General features: G+C 40.6%; 1 protein-coding gene across 1 annotated transcript in view; it reads left to right on the forward strand.

Moving 5' to 3' along the window:
- The window catches only part of LOC310638495 (vitamin D3 hydroxylase-associated protein-like), a gene marked incomplete at its 3' end in the record, with an annotated part of 52,371 nt that overhangs the window by 21,017 nt on the left and 6,181 nt on the right, over positions 1–25,173 (forward strand). Inside the window, exons 5-15 of the mRNA XM_083359616.1 lie at positions 1,761–1,894; positions 2,799–3,005; positions 5,565–5,605; positions 6,287–6,411; positions 8,182–8,307; positions 9,224–9,321; positions 10,007–10,106; positions 13,726–13,769; positions 15,856–15,895; positions 19,744–19,852; positions 22,287–22,432. Coding sequence (XP_083215742.1) covers positions 1,761–1,894; positions 2,799–3,005; positions 5,565–5,605; positions 6,287–6,411; positions 8,182–8,307; positions 9,224–9,321; positions 10,007–10,106; positions 13,726–13,769; positions 15,856–15,895; positions 19,744–19,852; positions 22,287–22,432 — 1,170 coding nt within the window. The remainder of the gene's footprint in view (positions 1–1,760; positions 1,895–2,798; positions 3,006–5,564; positions 5,606–6,286; positions 6,412–8,181; positions 8,308–9,223; positions 9,322–10,006; positions 10,107–13,725; positions 13,770–15,855; positions 15,896–19,743; positions 19,853–22,286; positions 22,433–25,173) is intronic.

Raw genomic sequence — 25,173 nt, forward strand, 5'->3', positions numbered from 1 at the left:
GACCTCCAAGGTCCCTTCCAACTTCTTCTTCTTCTTCTTCTTCTTCTTCTTCTTCTTCTTCTTCTTCTTCTTCTTCTTCTTCTTCTTCTTCTTCTTCTTCTTCTTCTTCTTCTTCTTCTTCTTCTTCTTCTTATTATTATTATTATTATTATTATTATTATTATTATATGTGCTTGCAGAAGTCTTATTGTTGTGTACTGGGTTTGTTGCGCAGGAATAAAGACGAGGTGAGTGAGTTCAGCAAAGATCATGGTTTATTGAACTAGAGAACAGGGCTGCAGATGCAGCAATTTATACCCTGGCCCCTAGGCGGTGGCCAATAGGTTTGAAGCAACCTGCTGCTGCCTAGGGGCAACTAATGGCAGCACTGGAGACGGGTTGTCTGAGATGCTGGGAGCCGTTAGCTAGCTCCCTGCTCCAGCAGCCTACCAGCGGTTACCACGTGGTGTTAACAAGCAAGCCCAATATATTACACTTATGATCTGCAAAGATTGTCTGATGCAATGTTTCTCAGCTTTGGCAACTTGAAGGTGTGTGGAGTTCAACTCCCAGGTACCCCAGCCAGCAAGGCTGACTGTGAAATTCTGGGAGTTGAAGTGCACATAGCTTCAAGTTGTCAAGGTTGAGAAACACTGGTCTGATCAGTATTCCTGATTCCACAAGCCTTGTAAAACATACATTTGGACCAAATACACCTTAAAAATCTACTGTAGATTTTCATGCTGAAAATCAGAACTTTTAGTGGACTGCCAGAGGTCCTGGGAGAGGTGTGTGTGTGGGGGACATAGTACCTTGGTGAGCTTGTCATTTTTATTTGCAGTCCACTCACCCGGTTCTGATTTCCATCCCTCAGATTGATTCCATAATAATAACCTCCTTGGTTACAATTATATATCAAGGCCCTCAGCCACGTTTGCTCTTGTCTTTTAATGGGGAGACATTACTGTTGAGGAAGCATCTCCTTGGTGAAATCTCCTGGCTTCATTTCCCTTCTCAGCAAGTGTCACCTGCTGGTAGGAAAATAACACACAATTGGCAAAACCTGCTACCTTTCCTAGTTAAATTGATTTTCTGTGTAGCACAGGACTAGCGCTCTTTCAAAAGGTACTAAATCCATGTCTAAAAGATGGTCTTTTTCATGAAAAGCCCCATGGGAACTCCATACTCCTGACCAGGTTAACTTCCTAATGGTCAACAAAGCAGATAATATCCATTGCAAAAAAAATACATTGGAAAGAGACAGAAAAAAAAACCCTGGAACAGCTAAAGATGTCTTTAAGCTGCTTTGGATCTGAACAGAAGACACTACAGGTGGTCTTCGACTTACAACAGTTCATTTAGTGACCATCTGAAGTTACAATAGCACTGGAGAAAGTAACTTATGACGGATTTTTTCACACTTATGACTGTTGCAGCATCCCCTATATCATGAGAATATAGCAGGGGAACAAAAATGGTTTTTATGGTACGTTCATGCTGTGCTTAGAGGAAAGGAAGAATGCTAGAGCTACCATATCTAGGTTCCAAAAATCCAGAAGATAGCTAGATCATATAAACAAAAAACATAAATTTACTGTTTACTGTTTACTGATTTACTGTTTCCATCAAGAGGTCATCCAGCCCAGGTATGGTAGACTTTTATCAAAGTGATATTTGATAGCATTTCCTATTGATTTGGAAATATGTTGTTCTTCACATTTTCTCGCTCCGCTTTTTCATTCTAAACCTCCTCATTTGTTTTGTTTCTCGTTTTTTTTAAGGGATACCCCAATTCACTTGGCTTGGTGAAATTTCTGGACTATCCTGAGCATGATGACTCTGTAATAGTCAAAGTTCTCAAGAAACAAGGGGCAATTCCATTTGTAAAGACCAACACGTCACAAGCCATATTAAAGTAAGCATTTGCTCACTTTGGAGGGCAGGCGTAGTTCTTAAAAGCAACAACGGATTTTAATCTGTTAAAACAGGCTCATCATTTTGGTGGTCCTTCCATCACTTTAATAATATCCTATAATCAAATTTAAAAAGTAGCCTTTTCTGAACAGCATATTTTTTTGCCAAGGGAAAAAAATGATTGCTAGATTTTAGCTATATTCCATTGGGTATCCTTAAAACAGTTTTTATCTTCCTGAAGAAGGAGAAACCATGATTTAATTCATTTTTCTCCGATCTGGCACCCTCCACCATGTATTAAATAGTAGCTCTCAGAATATTCACCCAGCATGAAAGTATGTGAAGAGGAGACTGCCTTTCATGAGTGATATGACAGCAAAATCAGCATCCCAAACCCCATATAGACTGGACTGCTTCTTTAAATTATCATTTGTAATGTCTAACTCAATCTGTATGGCTGTTTTCCACTATAGTGGTAAAAGTTTTGTTAATCAATGAAATTGGTCACTTAATTATTAGAAAGCCCTGGATTTCACTCTAGATATATATGGCTCAGCTGCTAGAAAAGCCTTCCTCAACTTGATATTGAGTATGACAAATCCGCACCTAGCATAGGCAATAGAAATTTGCATTTGAATATTTCTGTTATATCTTATGCATGTGTGTTTCAGAACAAAAGCCAGATTCCTGGGGCACTTTATATTGTAAAAAGTTAGAACGAGGGAAGCAAAGGACAAAGAGAGATGCATTCAAAGAAATAAAAAATCATATCAGACAAAACCAAATCTTACAGATGTTTAGTTCCATTCTACCCTAAGGCCTAGTAAAATGGCTATGTCTTTAGCACCTTCCACAAGAATTGCTTGTCTTAGATGTGCTTATGGGTCCTTTCCCCTCCTACGCAGTATTGACTGTGGCAATACAGTCTTTGGGCAAACTTTGAACCCTTCCAACCACAAGAAAAGTTCTGGAGGCTCCAGTGGAGGAGAAGCAGCGCTTATTGGAGGAGGAGGATCCATGCTTGGCATTGGGACAGATGTGGCTGCAAGTATTCGGGTGCCATGTGGCTTTTGTGGGATCTGTGGATTCAAACCAACTGGCTATAGGGTGAGGTAAGTTTTATTTTATTTTTTATTTGTTGGATTATTTTTTATAAATAACTCAAGGAGAGGTACATAGATAATACTCTTTTCTCCTCCTGTTTTCCCCACAACAACAACCCTGTGAGATGGGTCAGGCTGAGAGAAAGAGAGAGAGAGAGAGAGAAAATGCCAGCTTTTATGGCTAAGGTGACTCTAGAACTCACAGTTTCCTGGTTTCTAGCCTGGTGTCTTACCCACTAGGCCAAACTGGTGTCTTCACAACTTTCACAAGCAATTGATAATATATCATGTACTGTCAGCCAAGTCAAGGGTGAATGGTATGCCAATAAACAATACATGTTCAAAATAAGTTCTCTGTTGTAACTTTCTTTTCAGAAATGAAACTAGAGACTAGCAATCTAGATTATAAATACAATGCTCACTAGATAGGAAAGTCAGGCATTTGTTAGGAATTAAGAGTTGCTAAAGGAAGGATGGGATCACGTTTCTTCAGGTAAACTGGTCATGAATCTAATGATGAGTAGGCTAAAACAAAAACAAAAAAGTGGAAAAAAAGTAGAATATAGCCTTCTGTTCCTGCCTATCGCTTTTTATTTATTCCTTCATTTTCTCATTTATTCTTTCATTTCCCATCATCTCATCCACACAAGCATTCATTCTGCTCATTCGTATTCTAGCCACGGCCTCTGTGCCTCATTCACAGTAGAGCAATAGAATGAATCTCTAGAAATGTCCTTTTTATGTTCTAAACGCTTGAAAAACCTCAGGGGGGAAATGTTGCATTGATCAGGATATAACTGAGTAGTACAAACACAACAAATATATATTCCAAACCAGATCATGTTAGTGACTTGTTTCCCCTGGAGAAAGAAATCACCAGAATTGATTCAACCTCAAGAGATATTCACAACTGCTAAGTTGAATAGTCAGGCTAGGAAGTTTATAAAATCGGAGTTGAGATTAATGTATAGATATTAAAAAATACTGCAGTTTTATATCCCCCAACTTTCCCAAAACAGGTATGCCAAAGAACCAGATTTATATTTGTGTAGGAAAAAGCAGAAGTAACCACGTAGTACATATGTAGAAGAGCATATGTACAACGGTATATTTCGCCATTCACTCTTGCCATTAGTCTTGATATTTAACTCTGTAAGGTAAAGGTAAAGGTTCCCCCCCACATGCATGCTAGTCATTTCCAACTCTAGGGGCCGGTGCTCATCTCCGTTTCAAAGCCAAAGAGCCAGCGCTTGTCCCAGGACATATCTGTGGTCATGTGGCCAGCATGACTAGACGCCAAAGGTGCACGGAACGCTGTTACCTTCCCACTGTAGTGGTCCCTATTTTTCTACTTGCATTTTTATGTGCTTTCGAACTGCTAGGTTGGCAGAAGCTGGGACGAGTAACAGGCGCTCACTCTGTTATATGGCACTCAGGATTCGACCCGCCAAACTGCCGACCATCTGATCGACAAGCTCAGCGTCCTAACCCACTGAGCCACCCTCACTCAAAACATTTTGTTTCATTCAAACTCTTGTTGTCCAGGTCCCTTCCCCCCCCCCCAATTTCCAGATGGGTATGTGTATAGTATCCAGATGGTATGGAGGGCAGCTTTTAGAATCTTCAGGAATGGTCATATTGGCTGGGAATTCTAAAAGTCCACATATCTGGAATGGCCCTGATTGAGGATAGCTGAAGTGTGAGGTTTCCCTATTTTTTAAAAAAATGCAACACATGGTATTTTTTTACTGGGAAGAAAGAGGGCATTTCTTTGGCTGTTTTGAATAGTAGGCACTTAATCCACAGGAAAAGAAGAAACTGTCTCCTACTTAATGATGTCACCACCTCTTTTACTTCTTCTTTCTCCGTTCCTTAGTTCTTGAGTCGTGGATCATCAAGTAGGCATTTTAGACCTTTTTTTGCAGGTTTTTGATGGTAGGGATAGGAAAAATGGCCCAGGATACATTAGCTCTATTATGGATACTGATGGCTCTCAGAAAGTCTCCTTAAAGGAAAGGATTCTAATCGATGACCCTTATTGATTACAATGCATTATTAATTTAAATGCATTTTTCCTACAAGAAAGGATTCTGAATCCAAAATTTGAACTCTTTTGAGCCCTGACTCAAAATAAAGTTTAAACTTTGTATCACAAATGGACCACGTTCTTCCTTTTTCTCCATTTTCTCTTAAAGCTCAAATCTCTTTGGGTAGTGTTGTTAGTTCTAGTCCAAATTCAATGAAAGAAAGTCAAGTTGTTTGAATTCACAGTATATTCAAGCATCATAATTAAACAATCAAGATGCGTTTTGGTAAATATAGATACTAAATAGCATACTCTGGGACAGCTTTATACAGCCAAAGTACAGTGTTGTAGGGACAATGAAAGGTGCCTATAATTTGATTGTTTTTTTCAGGGAAAAGAATAATCCTGAAAATATTCTCAGTGTCTTTCTAATAGTTGCAGGTATCATTAGTATCCTGTAACAATATCACCTGCATTTCATGCTTCTTTTTCCTTTGGTTTTACCTGTCATTAATTTGCTTTTCTCCTTTGTTGTTGTGCAGTGTCAAAGGTGTTACCACTCCTGTAGCTGGAATGAATTCAGGTGAGCAAATCTATGATTGATTCAGCATTTGTTATTCAGCTCATGGACAAAAAGCAAAAGCTCCCTGATAGATATGTAGGTCTTCTGCTAATCAATCAACCATCCAAAATTGCACTCCAAGCTTTCTCCTTCCTTCTCCTCTAAAATCTTTCATGTCCTTTCTTGAAGAGCCTAACATCTTCTTTGCTATTTCTGATTTGTTTCATGGTGAACAAATATATCTGAAAAGGATTTAGTAGGGGGGAAAAGGGAGACACCAGGTGACATTACTGTATCATAATCTTCATCCAGTGGCCTTTGGGATGTTTGAGGCCCCTGTCCCATCACTGCTCAGTCACACTGAGATGTCTTTTGTCTTTTTATTTCCCTACAGTTTTGGGATTTTTTGTTGCACAATGAAATCTCAGGTTCATTTACACTTATAGATAGTAACTAAGAATTTTAAAGTGTAGTTGGATGGGATGACACCACAAGGAAACTAAAGGAGTAAAAATACAGTGTCTTTTCCTTGTCAAAAACCGCTAGATAAATCAAGCCACTTGAGTAAACTATTGCGTAAGTTTAAAATCCTCTAATTATTAGAAAGCAAATTCTCAGGGGACCTGTTTAGCTTTACTTTACTGCAAAACCATGTACTGTCTTCCTTTACCAAGACCGAAGACCTTTCTCTCTTTGTTCCAGTCATCTCTGTGACAGGCCCAATGGCAAGAGATGTGGATAGCCTGGTGTTGTGCATGAAAGCCCTACTGTGTGACGAGATGTTTTATCTGGATCCAGCTGTGCCCCCACTTCCCTTTAATGACAAGGTAATCAAATTGGATATAGGGATGAATCTCTCTCTCTCTCTCTCTTTCTCTCTCTCTCTCTCTCTCTCTCTCTCTCTCTCTCTCTCTCTCTCTCTCTCTATCTCTCTCTCTCTCTCTGTGTGTGTGTGTGTGTGTGTGTCTGATTATAGTTCTTAGTATTGGCCAGAAATTTTCAAGGACCTCCTTTCTCATATGTACCTGAATATCATTTTTGGCGGTCTCTAAGTGTTTCCACCAGCAGAAGTTAAGCTATTTGGTTGTGAAGATCCACTTATAGAATAGCCTCCCCATGGAAGTATACTGGAGCTCATACTTGTAATGTATTGGGCTTTGTCTTGTTAAGGGAACATCACGTGGGTTAATTGCTGGAAGGTTGCTTAAGCAGGGAAGCTGGCTAACGGCTCCCAGCTCCTCAGACAACCCGTCTCCAGCGCCACCATTGGCTGCCTCTAGGGCCGCAATAGGTTGCTTTAAACCTATTGGCTGCCGCCTAGAGGCCAGGGTATAAATTGCTGCATTCACAGCCCTGTTTCTCAGTTCAGTTCCTGCAAGCAATAAACAATGAACTTTGCTGAACTCACTCGCCTCGCCTCGTCATTGAAGCATCGAACCCAGTATCTAACATACTAACAACTTCTTTTCCTGTGCATTTTTAATTAACTTTGGTATTAGTTACTTGTAGAAGTAGCAGGTATGCTAAGGATTCCCCCTCACATCGCACTAACTACAACACAAGTATTTCCTGGTAGCTGTTATATGATATACTCTCTTTATGCCTTTGTCTTTCTCCCAGTCTATAGCTAAGACAGATTAGGGTTGTCTGTAGTTTTCCAAATTTAAAATATATTTACTCTCTGATGCCCACAACTTTTACCATGAACACTATCACATTGTGCTTCATCAGAGCTTGGGGTTGCTACATCAATATTGTGATCAGGGATCTGGCTAAGTCCTATTGGTCACTTCAGGCTGCTGCAGGGGTAGCTGGTCCCATTCCTTCCATGGAGACACCATGTAATTGACTTTATGTAGGCCTCTGCATAGGACTCACCAACCAGTTATGACCAGTTGTTGAAGTTGCGGCCATCATAGTATCTCTACAGTCATATTGATCAAGATTCAGGCACTTGGCAACCAGCTCATAATTATGATGGTTACAACATCGCATGGTCACATGATCACAATTTGCAGCATTTCCTGCTGGCTTCCCACAAGCAAAGTCAATGGGGAAGCCGGCAGGAGGTTTAAGTCACTCCTGCTTCTGATGCTTTTTTTTTCCTGAGGAGGCCCTGGGCAGTGTTGGAACTTGTGCTCCATAATGTCCACCTGCTCGTACTCCATAGTACCAACCTGCCCATCTATAGCTGTCACCTGCTGGGCTACTGGCCAGGGATGCAGTTTCATTTGGATAAGCAAGTATTCTGGATTCTCACCTACTCCCATGTCAAACTTGCATGAAGTCCTCACTTAATGATCCACCCGATCCTTGCTTAATGATGGCAATAGGGATTGCTGGAATTGCTGTCACTAAGCTGTGTAGCCACATGATGTCACACTTTATGACCTCTATGCTTAGCAATGGACATTCCTGTCCCAATTCCACTGTAATCCAAGGACTACCTATAATATCTGATAGGCACTTTCTGGATGCTTATTAGATCTTAGGCAGGCTCCTTATATACCCAGATTTGGAACAGTATTAGACCTTTAAAACATGTCTAGCTCTCTTTTCCTAGTGACTGGAACAAATGAAGATTTGTCTCTTTTCAGATTTACTGTCATACCAGCCCCCTGAGGATTGGATTCTATGATGGAGATGGTTATTTCCAGCCATCTCCCAGCATGAGAAGAGCTGTGCAGGAAACAAAAAAACTGCTACAGGAGGCAGGGCATACCGTAAGGTTTACACAAGGATTAAAGATCTTTTTGGGTGGGAACAGTGGCAGCAAGAGCCTTGGCATTTGAATGGCAAGGTGCCAGCGGTATTCCAAAAGCAGCTGATAGAAGGCAAGTGTCTCCTTTGAATAGGTTTCATTTCATTTGTATTTAGATTCATTGAGAAGCAAACATGACTAGTATGATGGTTCCCCATATATTCAATCATTTTCCTCTTCGGTCACATTAAAAATTAAAATCGCACCTTTTGGAGGCTCACTATATTTGGACTGCAAAAATCCAAATGAATATTAAATGCCAGTGGAGAGATAAAGAGAATTCTTGCTCTTTTTTTGCTCTCCATTTCATCATCCACATTTTTGCAGCTCAGATCTGGCAGTCTTAAGATGTGACTCTTGGGCCGTGCATCTGTGCTGTATTCCTATATGTAATTGACTTCATTTGTTCAATGGATGAACACATGGCTTTTAGTACTTTTAGGGGAAGAAGTAACCTTGGTGGAAGAAGTAACTTTGGTGGAGCAGTGGGCTAATGCCTCCTTAAGTAACACCAGCTGCCTGCAATTAGTGCAGGTTCACGTCCCACCAGGCTCAAGGTTGACTCAACCTTCCATCCTTCCGAGGTAGGTAAAATGAGGACCCAGATTGTTGGGGGCAATTAAGCTGACTTTGTAATAATGCCGCTTGTGGGGTGTGTGAAAGCCCTAACAAGCAGGCATATACATAGAATGAAGGCTACTGCTAAGCTTGTAAGCTGCCCTGAGTCTTCGGAGAAGGGCGGGATATAAATGGAATTAAAATAAATAAAAATAAATAAGCAGATTCAATTTGCTCAACTTTTAAAAGCAGAGGAAACTCTTTATATATGTTTATTGTGTACCATTAAATATGGAGTTTGTTTTTCTTTCCTCTGTCAGCTGATACCATTCACTCCACCTCGCATTGATTTTTTGGTGGATGAACTCTTTACCAAAGGCCTCTATGCTGATGGAAGTTCCACATTACTGGAAAAATTGTGAGTGATCAAATACTAAAATTTCATAGAAAGAGCCAGTCTGATTTTTTTTTACTATTGTTTCCTTTCTATCAAACAAATGTTATATAAATCTATAAATCTTGCCAGCAAGGAGCAGACTAAAGCTTATGATTTCCAATACCATGAATATTTGGTAGCCTGATTGCTGGAAAAAAATGTGTCTGACTCTTTTGTTTCTCCCCTTTGCCTATTTGGCTTTTCATAGAATCATGTGAAAGGTGGCACAGCAAAGCTTATTCAACAAATATTATCCTAAATTAGGATTATATATACCTGTGAGATAAAAGGGAGTGGAGCATGGTAGCTCTCGTGGTTAGGATGCTGGGTTGGAGGTTAGCAAATCCATGTTAGTAATGTTCGAGACCTGAGTGCTGCTGTGGGGTGGGGTGACCTCTCATCCTTTGCTCCAGCTCCTTGCTGAGGACATGAAAAGAGCCCCCAATTGGGCATCTCCTGGGCAACAGTGATGTCACCAGCTAATCCAGCCTGGAAGTGCCTCAGTGCTTCTGACATGAGCGCAAAAATCTACCTGAACTCATAGATGAATAGTTCTTTCCCTCCCAACTTCCATCTTCCAATTTGTGTCCTTGTTCCAAAAGAAGGGCCTGTTACCTCCTTATACTCTATATAATAATCTGCTTTCTTTCCCTTTCTACTATTTCAGCGATGGTGAATTTGTGGATTCCACTTGGAGAAACCAGATTCGTTGTTACAGAATGCCAGACCTGCTGAAGAGACTCTTGGCTCTCCTTTTAATGCCTCTGGTGAGTTCTCACTTTTTTTTTGTTTGCACAAATACCATACTAATTTTCAGAATGAGTCTCATTTTATCCATAACCAAAAATGACGGAGGTGGCACGTACAATAGCCTAGTAAGAATTTGTAGGATTCTTTCTGGTCCTTCCATATGAGTGAGGAACCAAGTTAACTTGTCACTGGGATTTTTCTGTGTCTAAAAACTCCTGGGTTGCACGTCAATTTCCCCCCCCCCATTGCTTTGGGTCACCATCATCCAATTTAAATTAAAGTTAAACACTATAACAACACCAGTCAGGTTCAGTCAGGTCCTACTGAAGTAGATCGGTAAGAAATGGATCCCACTCCTCATTACCCAAATTTGTAGGCTAATCCCTGGAAATGCAATTCTGAAACTCCTGGTGCTGCTATTAATAGATCACTTGCTGTGATGCTTATCCTGTAAGATCAAGGGAAATGTCAAAGGCTATTAGATAGATGCAAACAGGAAATAGTAGCCTGAAATGAATGCAAACTGAAATGGCTTTTCCCAAATTGATGTACTTTGGATGCATTTGATTTCAACTCCCAGAGGTTTCTATTAAGACTGGGGGAAAGTAAAGCTTAGGTTCTCTCAATTAGGCTACTGTAAATGTGATAAGCCCATAAATGGTTTGTTCATTGGTATCTTCTCTGCTAGAATGAGATCATTCCTGAATTTCAATCAAAAAGATTGACAAATGCAGGAGTGATATATCCAGTGGTGGGATTCAGCTGGTTTGCACCACTTTGGCAGAACCGGTAGCTAATTTTTTTATTGCCCAGGCCCAGAATGGACTTATATACATATATATATATATATATATATATATATATATATATATATATATATATATATATATATATATATATATATATATATATATATATATATATATATATATTGGGTTGGGATTAGACTGTTGTGATTCAGGGTCAGCCTGTGGGTTCGGCAGTTGGGTCGGACGACTCAGAGGAGGAGGGGGGTGTTGAAGAGCTTGCTGAGGGGGTTGAAGATCTTGCTGATGAGAGCCCTCAGCCAGGCCCCTCCCACCTGGTCACGATGGAGACCCAGCTGTGTGAGCTTGACAGCGTGGATGAAGATGACCCACAGCTGGCCCTGTTCAAGGACGCCCGAAGCAGGAGGCAGTCAATCAGGAGTAAACAGAGGAAGGCAATGGGGCACCTCAGAAGGAGACAGAGAGAAGCCACGCCCTGAACTGTATAAAAGGGGAATGCGTGGGAGGGCTGGTTTGCTGAAGGCAACCGCTTGATTAGTTCCTGTTTCATAGCTCCTGTTTCATAGTTGGTGTCTTGTTTTGCTCTGTTTTATCTTAATAAATTTGGCAGGCTTAATTCCAGCCTCTTGCCGTTTGTAAAGGGGTTGTCCCTGCCTTTTCTGCAGGGCCGGTAGCAGGCTGGTACAGAACATAGACCTTGTGTTGGTTGGAATTGTAATGCCAACACATTGTGGTGCTTATTCATGAGTAAAATAAATTGATTCTTCTGTAGGAAAAGTTCAGGAAAATGAGAATGCTAAATGATGCTCTTTATGACCTGATGCAAAAAAAGGCACTGTTTTAATATTTTGGTCACTGTTTCAAAACTACTTAAGGTTTAGATGGTTTTTTTTTGGTTGCCAGGAATAATTCTGCAAGGCTGCTCAAGTCCTTGGAAATAGAGCCCTTGATATGCAACTGAAAATGTGATTGCTTCTTTTGCTTGTAATGCTTTTACAAGCATTTTTCTCCTCATTTCCATCAATTTGCTATTGTTGTATTTAAATCAGGGAAATGATGCTGGATCTTTAGAGAAAATCATGTTTCGTTTCTATTTGAAGTCAAAGCTGAATTGCAATCGAAACATGCATATTGGATTGTCTCCTTCATAGACTATCTCAAAATGACTTCCATTTTGAGCTCGGTCGCCTCAGTCAATCTTGTTAACAGAAATCAAGATCTAGCTCTCTTCTTTATAAAGTGGAATAACCAAGGTGAAAATCATAATCTAAGAATAATGTCCCTGATACAGCCACTCTCAGGTTTTCATATGTTGCTTTTTGATGATTCAATTCCCTATGAAATGATGGGGTTGAAAGCAAAGTGAAGCTCAGAGAAAATAGGATGCCTACAAATCTTAAATCATTTTCTGCAAAAAAAAAAAAAAATCTGCACTCCTAACTCATCCTGAATTCACCCTCTTCTATTCAATCCCTCGGTTACAGAACAAATTAGTTCCAGCCTGACATTCCCTTATAAGAAAACTCTTCAACTATCGGTGAAAGAGACAGGCACGCACTATAATTAATACTTTTTATAGCACACACTATAATTAATGCTTTTTAAAAACCCACTGATTTTACTGGGGGGGGGATGTACAGGCAGTCCTCAACTTAAAACCATTTGTGATCATTCCAAGTTACAACAGCCTTGAAAAAAGTGACTTATGACTGGTCCTCGCACCTATGCTGCCGCAAGCATTCCTACCATCACATTATCACAATTCAGGCATTTGGCAACTGGCATGTATTCACGACAGCTGCAGCATCCCGGAGTCATGTGATTGTCTTGGTGGTGCAGCGGTTAGAATGCAGTACTGCAGGCTACTTCTGCTGACTGCCTGCAGATTGGCAGTTCGAATCTCACTGGCTCAAGGTTGACTCAGCCTTCCAAGGCCGGTAAAAGGAGGACCCAGATTGTTGGAGGTGGGGGGGCAATATGCTGACTTTGTAAACCACTTCGAGAAGGTTGTAAAGTACTATGTAAAGCGGTATACAAATCTAAGTGCTATTGCTATTGCTATCACTGTTTGCAACCTTCTCAGCCAGATTCCTACAAAGTCAATGGGGAAAGCAAGATTCACTTAATGATTGCAATGGTTCTTTAAACTACAGTGATTCACTTAACAACTGTGGCAAAAAAGGTCATAAAGTCAGGTACAACTCACTTAACAACCAGCTTGCTTAGCAACAGAAATTCTGGTTCCAAACTGTGGTCATAGGTTGAGAACTACCTGTACCTCTTCTTCTTGAAAGTATATCACTTTTTGCTTGGGTTAAGCCCAGCTGTTTTAAGTGACTGCCTACTTTCACAAGATACTGGCAAATCAGATGGTAACTTCTACAACATGGTGGAGCGTTTTATCAACCAATGGCAGTATTTCCACTGGAGCTGAGGAACTGATGGCTCTTTAGTTCTTCTTCACTTTCTGCCATTAGAGTGGTATCATCTGCATATCTTAGGTTGTTGATATTTCTTCTGACAATCTTAATTCCAACTTTTGATTCATCTAGCCCTGCCTTTCTCATGATGTGCTCTGCATATAAGTTAAATAAGCAGGGCGACGGTATACAGCATTGCCGGACTCCTTTCCCAATTTTGAACCAATCAGTGGTTCCGTGTCCAGTTGTCACTGTTGCTTCTTGGCCCACATATAGGTTTCTCAAGAGACAAATAAGATGGTCTGGTACGCCCATCTCTTTAAGAACTTGCCACAGTTTGTTATGATCCACACAATCAAAGGCTTTAGCATAGTCAGTAGGTTTGTTTAATACTATGTAATATAACCTCTTGCTATATGTGATTTTCTAATGCAGTGTTTTTATTTTAGTTCCCACGAGTCTCCCGACATCTGCGTGCCCTCCTTGGTGTAGGGTAAGAGAATATTATGGCGTTTCCTTCCTTGAATGGGTGTTGTTCCTGCAATATCAGCCTTTGGATTTACCGTGTGCCATCTATCAGTGTCACCTCTTAACAACCACACACTTAGGTTTCTCCAGGATGCAATACCAACCTATGCAGTAGTGTACTGTTATACTAATAGGAAAATCCTTTTATAACAGTATTTGTAGTAGATGTTACTCAGGAAAAGTAGAAGTAATATAAGAAAGGAAATTTTTGTTTTTAAAGCCGGTTGTTTTTAAAGTCCTTGCATATGTGCATAGTTTATACCTTTTCATTTAGCTATATTATATTTCATATAACTGTATTTTTGTATGCATGGGTATGTGGTAATATGTATGTCCACTAAGACCCTCCCAGAGAAACGAAAGTGCTGCCTTCCGTAAATGAAAACTTGAGAAAGAATGGTAGTGGGAGAATTTCCCAGTGGCCACAAGTGGTTACTTTAGATCTGTAATGGAATAGAAGAATAGAATAGAATAGAATAGAATAGAATAGAATAGAATAGAATAGAATAGAATAGAATAGAATAGAATAGAATAGAATACTTTGGCCAAGTGTGATTGGACACACAAGGAATTTGTCTCCGGTGCACAAGTTCTCAGTGTACATACAAGCAACAGTTCGTATGTACTCAATATTTTCCAAACTGCTGCCAAAGCATCAGTTCCATTAAGATTTGCTTAAACTGGGACATATGTAGGGAAGGAACAGCGTAATGGGACAGTATGCTTTGCTCTAAGGAGTTGTCTTTTGGTTATTATATACAACTATTTAAACTTTGAACGGTTATGCTACGTTCTCTCCAGCAGAGGACAGCAGTGCATCGGCCACTGTACTGCATTTCACAGAAGTTGGACATAGGAAAATATTTTAATTTAAATGATTTGGACCAATCACGATGTTTGGATTTACAGATGGTAACTGACATGCTGTGGAAAGAGCGACATTCCAGGGTTTCTAAAGACTAGGTTCAGGTACTTGTTTCAGTGGCCTGAAGGAATTTCAATGTCATTTTGTATATTTATTATGGAGAAGCAAACAAAGATGTGGAATGCAGTTAAATCCTGACTGCATCGTGAATAAATACCCACTATTATTACTTGAGGTTTTATAATAACTTCCTGCCTCCGGATGCCTTTCAAATGGGTTGGGACTGCAACCTTCAGACAATCAATCCTTCCTAGCAATTCCAGAATTAGCTAAAATTGTCTTGTGCTGTCCTGATTTTCTTCAGATTTATTTAGACTTCGAGACACTGCAGAAATGGACGTATTTACATTCTGCACATAACAGAACTGTCACTTGGTTAGTGTCCTTTTTTTAGCCAGCAATAGAGTATAAGGCTCCTTCTTCTCGTAGCTGTTCAGCACGATCTGTAGGCGATCCTTGACTTATGATAATTTAACTACCGTTCAAAGTTGCCACACTACTGAAAAAAGTAATTTAAAACTGGTCCTCACACTTACAACTGTTGCAGTGTCTTTGTAGTCACACGAATCAAAATTTGGCCACTTGTTAACTGACAGGTTTGTACAATGATTCCAGCACCCCACGGTCACTTATAACCATCCCAGGGGGCTTCCGACAAGCGAAGTCAATGAGGAAAGCTGAATTTGCTTAACAAATGCATGATTTGTTTAATGGCCATTGTGGGGGAAAAAGGGCCATAAAATCAAGCATCACTCACTTAACAATCACACGGAATTTCCAGTCCCACTTGTGATTGTAAGTTGAGCACCACTTCTGCTTCTTCTGTGCAATAAGACCAGGAAAATGCTAGTACACAATAGGTCTGTCAATTTTGTATTTAATTATTATAGCAGCAAGCTGCTATTGGTATGATTTAGGGGATGGGGCAAGCCATTAAAATCCCTGCCAGTGAGAATATAGATGGCCTCCTTAAGCACAGAGCAACAACATGTTGAACAGTTGGTGCACAGGTTCAGAGATGGGTCCCATACAACTCTACAGTTTTATGATTCTATGCATAACTATTTTGTTGATCTTTCTTTGTTAGTATGCTAATGTTGATTCTCATGATTTCTTCAAATTCTAGGTCAGTCAAAAAACTCTGGAAGAACAATGTGGATCGGATGGTGAGTCAGCTTGTTTATGTCAATTGGCCAAAGATTCTAATTTTCTCAGTTATTTCCCAACCAGAACAAAAAAGGAATGCAGCCCCGGGTTTTCAATACTGAACAGAAAGAATTGAAAATAATAATTAATGAATCCCCTTATATTACACAATCTTCCTATAGGGTTACCTCTGTATATTATGGATACTAGACTTATAGTTGAAGCAAATACCTTAATGGTTTTTGTATGGTGCATCAGTATGCAATTGAGACTATTATTATTTCCTGTAACACACGTCACCAGATGGTTTTAAAAAAGTGGTCAGAAATGATGACCTAATTGGATTGGATGGTGAAATGGAGAAACACCATATGAAGTTTCTCAACTTCTTTTCCAATCATTCATGAGCTTGTTTGCAAAGCAACAGCTTCATGGCTAAAGAAAATGGAATTAGTGAATAGGTGGATTTTATTCCTAATACACAAAAAATGAGAAGATACAGGCACAAAGTCCTGCACTTGTTTTTATGCACTAGGACAGGGGTCAGCAACCTGAAACAGTGAAAGAGCCACTCGGAACCGGTTCCCTCACAAAAGGAAAAACTGGGAGCCGCAAAAAATGTGTGCACATGCACATACAGTTTGACTGAAGAGTGGAGCCAAGGCGTGATATGCACCTACCCTGCATGTTTGAATTGATTGGTTGAACTTTTTTAGTCCCACTTTTTTTTTGGACTGCACATGGCAGAGGACTGGGAGCCGCAGGAGACGGCTGAAAGAGCCGCATGTGGCTCCGGAGCCGCAGTTTGCAGATCTGTGCACTAGGAATTCCAGGATCCAATTTAATTGGCAGTAGCCACATGTGTCCTGTGGGATATCAATGGTACCATATGGTAGGACAAGTTTCATGCCAACAGTTAAAGCTTAGAACTTAACCAAGCCTTCTACATTTTTATCAATACGATGTACATCAGGTATCTGTAACAGGAAAATTGTCAAACTGCGGGGAGGAACTTCATAAAGATACATTACCATTTTATCAGTAAGCTCTCTGATTATTCCTCAGATAGGAATGGTTGCTGGAATTGGATATGTCTAGTTTAATGAAGAGAAGGATGAGGGGGGACATGATAGCAGTATTCCAATATCTCAGGGGCTGCCACAAAGAAGAGGGAGTCAGTCTATTCTCCAAAGCACCTGAAAGCAGGACAAGAAGCAACGGATGGAAACTAATCAAAGAGAGAAGCAATCTAGAACTAAGGAGAAACTTCCTGACAGTTAGAACAATTAACCAGTGGAACAAACTGCCTCCAGAAGCTGTGAATGCTCCAACACTGGAAGTTTTTAAGAAGAGATTGAACAGCCATTTATCTGAAATGGTATAGGGTTTCCTGCCTGAGCAGGGGCTTGGACTAGATGACCTCTGTGGTCCCTTCCAACATTATTATTATTATTATTATTATTATTATTATTATTATTATTATTATTATTATTATTATTATCATCATCATCATCATCATCATCATCATCATCATCATCATCATTTTGTATTTGAAGTTGTACTCAAAGGTATCAGGATACATTCCTGTGATTGTTAAGAGTCCTCTTTCCCTGATCAGGTTTAGCTCAACTCTAAGGACAAGATACTAGGATAACTCTTGAGAAAAACTTCATTAAACTTAGTATACTATTTTGCAGGTGGAAAGCTATTTCATACTTCTTCATTAAGGATCATTCCAATTCAACTTAATTTATATGTTACCATAACTCAACCAACTGACTATCCCTTCTTGTAACATGGGCATCTTCCCTGGATAATTTATCTCATAGTGTCAGACCCAAACCCAAAGAAGAAACAGTGAGATCTAATCAAATCCATTTGGTATTAGGTATATTTGCTTATACCCAATACGCAGAATCTTGCCAGACTAAAGCTATAACTTTCTAACCTAACAGATATACCTTGTAGGGTGTGGCTACACCAAACCTTTTCCTTCCTCCCATATCTAGTTTAGGACAGCACAGTCTCTTGTCTTGGGCTCCTTTCTGGAATGCATTGCCTCTTCCCTGAGAAGCTGCAGTGCTACTGCCAACATTTCCCCAACTCTTTATTTAGCTGCACATTCCAGCACATGCAGAGTCATAAATGGCTTTCTTGCAGGAAAATCCCATGCTTTCCTCATTCTATTTTTTCCTAAGCATATACAAAGTTGCTAATTAAGCAGAAGTAAACATGCCACTCACTATTGTATTATTACATTTCAACATCTGTTTGCCCAGACCATTCAGGTATTTAGCACTGTTGTTATTTATTATCTCATAACCTACCCTTAATACAATAATCTATCAGCACTTGTCTTCCATCCTAACTTTCTGTTTGACTGACTTTTTGAATCTGGCCACTTTAGATGGGCGGGACTACAATTCCCATAACCCTTGACAATAGATATGCTATGCACTTCTGAAAGGAGTAGAAGATTGGAGGAGACGTCTTTAGTGGGCACATTACTGCAAAATTAAACTGCACAAAGTTTAGGTTAGTTGAGCTTCTGAGATTTATTTGTTAAGAGCAAGGCTTTGTATGACCTCTAGCTCATTTAAAAATGCATTTAGAAGTACCCGCTCATACTGGGAGTGTCAGATCACATACAACTGAATGTAAGTTAAACATTCACAGAATTTGCTAGTAGCTACTATCTCAGATTAGAAAATATAATATTTATTATATGACCTTTGTGCCTTTTGGAATTAGGGCCATTTTGCTGATTACATCAGCATTCACATTTGAAATCCTGAAATGATCCTGCAAACAGTCTTGAGAGACTACGTGTTTCTAATTTAATTTTTTGAGATGTTAGAATGTAAGGCCTGATTTCATAGGAAGAACACATATTTTATCACAAATGAACTGATGAAAGGTATTAGTTGGATAAATCAGAGATAGATAAAAGTTGGAAAAAGAAATCAAAAGAGATAAAGTCCCAAGGACCTTTCTGGTTCTCTGTACTTGGAGTCTGTAATAGCTGCTTGTGGCACATGCTTAAGCCTGGAGCTTTCTTTAGCACTTATCAAATTTTTATCCTTAGTTTTGAGAGCTAGAAACTTCAGTGTTTTTTTTTTAACATTCTACTCTAACTTGCAATGCTTCTCTGTCTTTATGGGAGAAAACTCTGCAGTCTTGAAGGAAGATCTGGTTTGTTCCCGTCCTTAAGATACATTCCTTGGATTCAGGCATCCTTAACAGTTATTGCCCTGTCTCCAATCTCCCCTTGTGGGAAAAAACGTTGAGAAGATGATTGGAAATCACCTACAGAATGTCCTAGCCAATGGGTTATCTGTTTTCCTTTCCATTAGTTGTTGGACATGGAAGGAAACTGCCTTGGTTGTGGTAGTAGATGGCCATTGAAATGACTGGGGGGGACTGTAATCCTAGGGACGATCAACATCTCAACAGATTTCAAGATCATCAGCCATGGTAATCCTTCTGAACTGCCTGTGAAGTTTGGAATTAGAAGGATTATCTTGCAGTGGTTCTTTTTGCTGAGTGGACAGTTCCAGTCAATTGTTGAAAAGGAAAAGAGATTGACCCAGCAACTACTTATTTGTGCACTAACCATGATAGCTGCCCCTATTGTTTAATATTTACATGAAGCTGCTGGGAAAAATCATTCTTCAGAGTAGGGTATGGTATCCATGGTATAGTGATTATATCCAATGGTACATCCCCACTCTGCATTTTTCTGAAAGTCTTGATCTAGTGCCTAGAAGCTATAGGGGCCTATATGGGATAAAGGAAGCTGAAATTGAACATGTTGATCAAGTAGCATTATGCCCTTATACTCCACCCATTGTATTTTCTTTCTTTCCAGGCTTACCGTGATGAATTCATTGCAGAATGGAGAAAGTTGAAGCTGGATGTTGTGCTTTGTCCTGCTTTGGGCCCAGCCTTTAATCTAGGATATGCTGGCAAACTATTTGGTATCAAATCATAACCCCACTGTAACTTTCTCTGTGTACCTTTGTTCTTATGCCTGTTCTAAGAAGGGTTAGATTCCAGAAGTGTGAAAAAACAGTCGTGCAAAGTGGACGGTGTGCACTGCTCCTTCTTTTTGAAGCTCCGTCATCATTCTTTTGATCACTTCAGCTCCTGAGCTGATTGGGAGGAAGGCACTGTCTGATGAGGCCACATATGCCACTACTCACTAATCAGTCAAATCAAATCTTTATTATAGTCATTTACAAGCATAAGGAGAGTGGAGTACAGTCAATTACAAAGCATAGAAGGTACATCATAGTCTTAAAAAAATGAAAAATAGAAGATATTAAAACAATGTGTGTGGGTGGGTGTATGTATACACACATACACATACATAGAAACAAACTATAAGAAGGGGTAGATGCATTAGACAGAGGGGATCATAAAAGGTGGTAGACTATAGCTATCAAATTATATAGCACTCTAATTTGGTGAACTAGGTGCTCATTACGTCCAACTTCAATCTGTGCCCTCAAAACTTCCTTGCAGGAAAGCATGTAGAATGAATTAAGAAACCTGTTACAGGTGAGGATATTGGTTGGGTGATCAAAAGATACAGTCAGAATGTAGCTTCCAGTTAGAGTAAAATGAAAGTGAGGAAGCAGATTCTGGCAGGTAACATTGTAAAGGAAATAGAGCTGCTTTCTAGATAATAATGGCAGTAATGCAGTAAAATAATAGATTAATAATAAAACGTAACAATCAGTTCAGAACTGACCAATTTGGTTCTTCAGATTATCAGGCAAATCAGAAAATACATACATATGTACATACATACTATATGTTATTTTGTTTGATATGATCTTGGTTGATAGGGGTACATTAGTTCAGTAAACTCATTCTGAGGCTCACCCTCATATCCTGTTTGCTCCTGTGAGCAGATGGTCCATTTCCTATTTCTCAAGGGTAGGAACCTTGTCCCCAGCCTATTCTGAAGACAATATCCACCCATTTTTTCTTGGTTTGCATAAGAAGGGCTGTTTTTTTTTACCTTCTACCAGAACAAGGTGTGCCAGGAGGTCCATCTGTTTTGCTTTATTACATTTTGGCAAGACACTCACTCAAATGACTAGTGTGCACTGTAGGGGTGAGAACAGTTTCCCACTTTGGTTACTAGTTGCTACTCCTTAGGTCTGAACTGCTGTGTTGCCTGCCCACTTTTGAAATCCCTTTCCACATAATCCCTAAGTGTGTTTAGATCTACAAGGCACATCACAGGCCTTGCACTGACTTCCTATATACACATAAAAACACCAGTGATTTGCAAAACAGGTTCAACATTCATGTGTGGAGACTTGACACTCCACAATTAAATAACTTTAGAGTTCTGTTAGGGTTCACTGGTGAACTGCAAGTCCTTTCTTTTTGAAACCAGATCACCAACAGATTAATGAAATGCTGGATGCATGAACAAAGAACATCAAACATTGGGATAGGGAAGGTCGAAGGTTTCACACTGAAGACAGAAGCAACAAAAAAAAAATCTGTAAATAGAAAGTATGTGACACAGAGACCCACCCTTAGAAAGGAAAGCACTTGGTGCCCTAGCATCAATAGGGAACTCATCAGTCAGGAGCTGTGCTAACTGTAGTCCAAACAGGTCATTGCCAAGATGAAGGGATGGACCGTGTTTCAGAGAGGAGGCTAAACTAGCTGTTTTCCACCAGATTTACCTTGAGGCCCAAGCAGCTTATGGCTGCCAAGTGGTGCAATCCTAAGTATCCACCCTGAACAATTTTGCAACTGTTCTTAGAGCCATTTCAGATTATTTTATCTAATGATGAAATAATGCAAGACAAGCATCTGGCCTGACATTTCAGGCTCATTTCCTTATTCCTCAATTTTTATTTTTTATTTTTTAAAGAAAATCCCTGAAGAGAACATGATGCTATTTTTCTGCAAGCACTAGACCTTTTCCCCACACTTGAATATTGTTCCAATTTCCTCACCAGAAAGCTATTACCCTGAAGCACAGCTGTATTGTTACTATATTCATGTAGTTATATAGCGGTTGTGGACCTCAACTGTAATAAGAAGGAAAATTGTTCTGAAAAGGTTACGTTTCCGTCCTCCCTCTTTCGGGACAAGGTACAAGGGATGCTGGCAACTCTTGAGCACATGTGCAACATATTTTATTAGCTGATTTTCTCATAAAAGCCACAGCCTCTCACCCCTTGGGCAACTGCATCACTGCCAGCAGATTGTGATGGTGGTAGTGGTATCCACCTCATTTGGTCTCCTTGCTTGTGGAGGATGGAATTGGGTAGCATCTGTGGAGAATGCATTGTGCTGTTATGCTATTAATATGTTACAGTCACAAAACAATGGTCCAATCCTGTTGAGAAATAAATAACTTGTAGATGGTATCTTTTCCAGTGGCTACTACTTATACCCATCTATACAATGTCTTGAATTTTCCTGCTGGAGTTGTACCAGTCACAACAGTTACACAAACAGATGAAGAAGAGCTGAAGCATTACAAAGGGCACTATGGAGACTTCTGGGATAAGAGAATGAAGGAGGTCAGTTAAAAGTCAGAAATGCAATTGCCATTAAGATATTACTCGGGAATAAAGATATTACTCGGTTGTGCAAACCTTTAGCAGACTGGATGCTTCCTGGCTGCTTACCTGAGATCAGTGAAATTTGGTGACTCGTTTACTTTGAAGAAGTTTTGGGAACGATCTCTTGGAGAATATTCAAAGTTGCTTCATTCCAGAATGGGACAACTTGCTGCAGCCAACTTGCCATGGCCAACTCACCTCAGGACAATTAGCCATTGGACAATTTAACAATTCAATCTAATTATTTAAAATAAAAACATATTTTAATTTTTGTCATTCACATTTCATTTTGTCCCTCTTTTCCTATCCTTTCTTTAATTATTCTATTCCATCCTTTCTTTGATATTAGTGTAGTTCTTCTCTCTCAGTGAGTTGTCCCGTGGTGAGTTGGCTGTCATGAGTTATCCCACAGCAAGTTGGTCATGGCAAGTTGGCCATTGTAACTTGGCTATGGTAAGTTGGCCATGGCAAATTGTCAGAGACGCTCCTCATTCATTGGCTGTGTTGAGTTTGAGTTGGATCCCTGTTATTAATAAAGAAAACTGAACTTTAATTTTTTTTTAATTTGAACATGAATCTATTTAATTGAAATAGGTCCTAAAGGTAAAAAAGGTAAAGGTTCCCCCGCACATGCGTGCTAGTCGTTTCCGACTCTAGGGGCCGGTGCTGATCTCCATTTCAAAGCCGAAGAGCCAGCGCTTTTCAGAGGATGTCTCTGTGGTCATGTTGCCGGCATGACTAGATGCCAAAGGCACACGGAACGCTGTTACCTTCCTGTAGTGCCTTCTGGTAAGGATCACGCGAGACAGCTGGCTCAAGTTGACAACCTTTATTGGTGAGGAACCGGGCACAGACAGATTTACAGTGCCTACTTTTATACCCCAGCTGGCAGGCTGGTGACCAATCCGAGCCGCGCCGGTTTCCCGCTGCCGGCAAGGACCAATCGGTGGCGGCTAGCTCTGACAGCCCGGAGCTGTCAATGTTAGCCACACCTGCGCTGTTTACCTGTGCTCTGACAGCTCAGAGCTGTCAAACCGTTGTGCCTACGCCTTACATTCGGCAGCTTCTGACAGCTGTCAAAAGCTGCCACGTGTTCCAGACCGGTTTTACCTCATAACTATTTACATGTAATACATAACCTTTAATACATAACATAACATTTAATACATAACACCCCTTACCCCTCCCCTGAACTGGTGGGTTACCGTTCTTGGTTGCTTTTATATTGGGTGCCCCACTGGTAGTCTCTTAAGTAGGCTGGGTTTTTTTTGGTTCTTATTGAACGGCGGAGGGGTGTTGCTACGATAGGCTCCCCTTCCCCCAGTTCTGGATGCGCAATTACTTGTCTTGGGTCTGGTTCTGTAGATTCATGGTTTCCATCGTTAGTTGTGCTTATTGGGGGTGTTATGCAGGGGGCTGTTATTCGTTCCGGTGGTGGTGCTAGGCATTGGAAGTGACTCGCTGTCCTTTTCCCCCACGTTTTGAGTGCTGCGCTGCTGTAATTGGTCAATATGCCGACGTATGTGGCAGTTATTGCCAGTGTCAATTATGTATGATAAGGGTCCCGTTCGCTCAATTACAACCCCCTGAATCCATTTGTTCCCTCCCCCATAGTTTCTTGCCCAAATGGTTTGTCCATTTCCCAAGGTTCTGTGCTGAAGGGGTTGTTCCAGTTCTGCAGTTGCCTTGTCGGGGTGTAATCTGTCAAGTCTGGTTACCAGGCGTCTCCCCCAACGCAGTTCTGCTTGTGACTTCCCTGTAGCCGTGCAGTGGGTGGTGTGTTGGGCTAGAAGGAATTGAGCTAACCTGCGGGGCCAGTTCCCCGTGATAATTTTCCGTAGTGCATCTTTTGTGGATTTCACCATAACCTTAGCCAAGCCATTAGACGAGGAGTGGAACGGAGCCGATGTGACGTGCCTAATAGAGTTCTCCATGGTGAAAATCTGGAATTCACGGGAAGTAAATTGGGGGCTGTTATCCGAGACCAGTGCATCAGGAAGGCCATGTGTGGAAAAAAAACCCTTAGTACCTGTGCTGTGGCAGCCGTAGTCATGCTGCTGACAGGCATGACCTCAAGCCACCTGGAATAGCTGTCTACTGCTATCAGAAACACCTGTCCCTGGAGGGGTCCCGCAAAATCTAAGTGCACCCGGGACCAAGGATTTTTGGTTGCCTCCCATTTGTGGATGGGGGCGTGCGGTTGTGCAGGTCTAGCAAGCTGGCAGGGGTAGCAGACAGCTACATGTGCCTCGATATCTTTATCTATGCCAGGCCACCAAACGTAGCTTCTATCCAATGCCTTCATTTTTACTGTCCCCGGGTGCCCCTCATGCAGTGTGCACAAAACCTTGGGTCTATGTTTGTCAGGGACAATGACCCTATTACCCCACAGTACGCACCCTAGATGGGATGACAGTTCCAGTCTCCTGGAGAAATATGCCTGGAACTCAGGACCGGGGCATTTCGCTTGCCATCCGGAGGTGACCCAGTTTAGTATTCTGCTCATGGTCTTATCCGTAGCAGTGGCAGTGGCTATATCTTTAGCAGATAAGGGGCATTCTAGTAATTCTAAAATTGCTAGGATGTTGCCCACTGGGGTGGGGTCGGGGTCATTTATAGGTAGGGGAAGTCTACTTAGCCTGTCAGCATGACCCATTTCCTTCCCTGGCTTGTGGATCAGTTTGAACGAATAAGCAGAT

Source organism: Vipera ursinii, assembly GCF_947247035.1.
Source record: "Vipera ursinii genome assembly, chromosome: 3".
NCBI classification, from domain to species: domain Eukaryota; kingdom Metazoa; phylum Chordata; class Lepidosauria; order Squamata; family Viperidae; genus Vipera; species Vipera ursinii.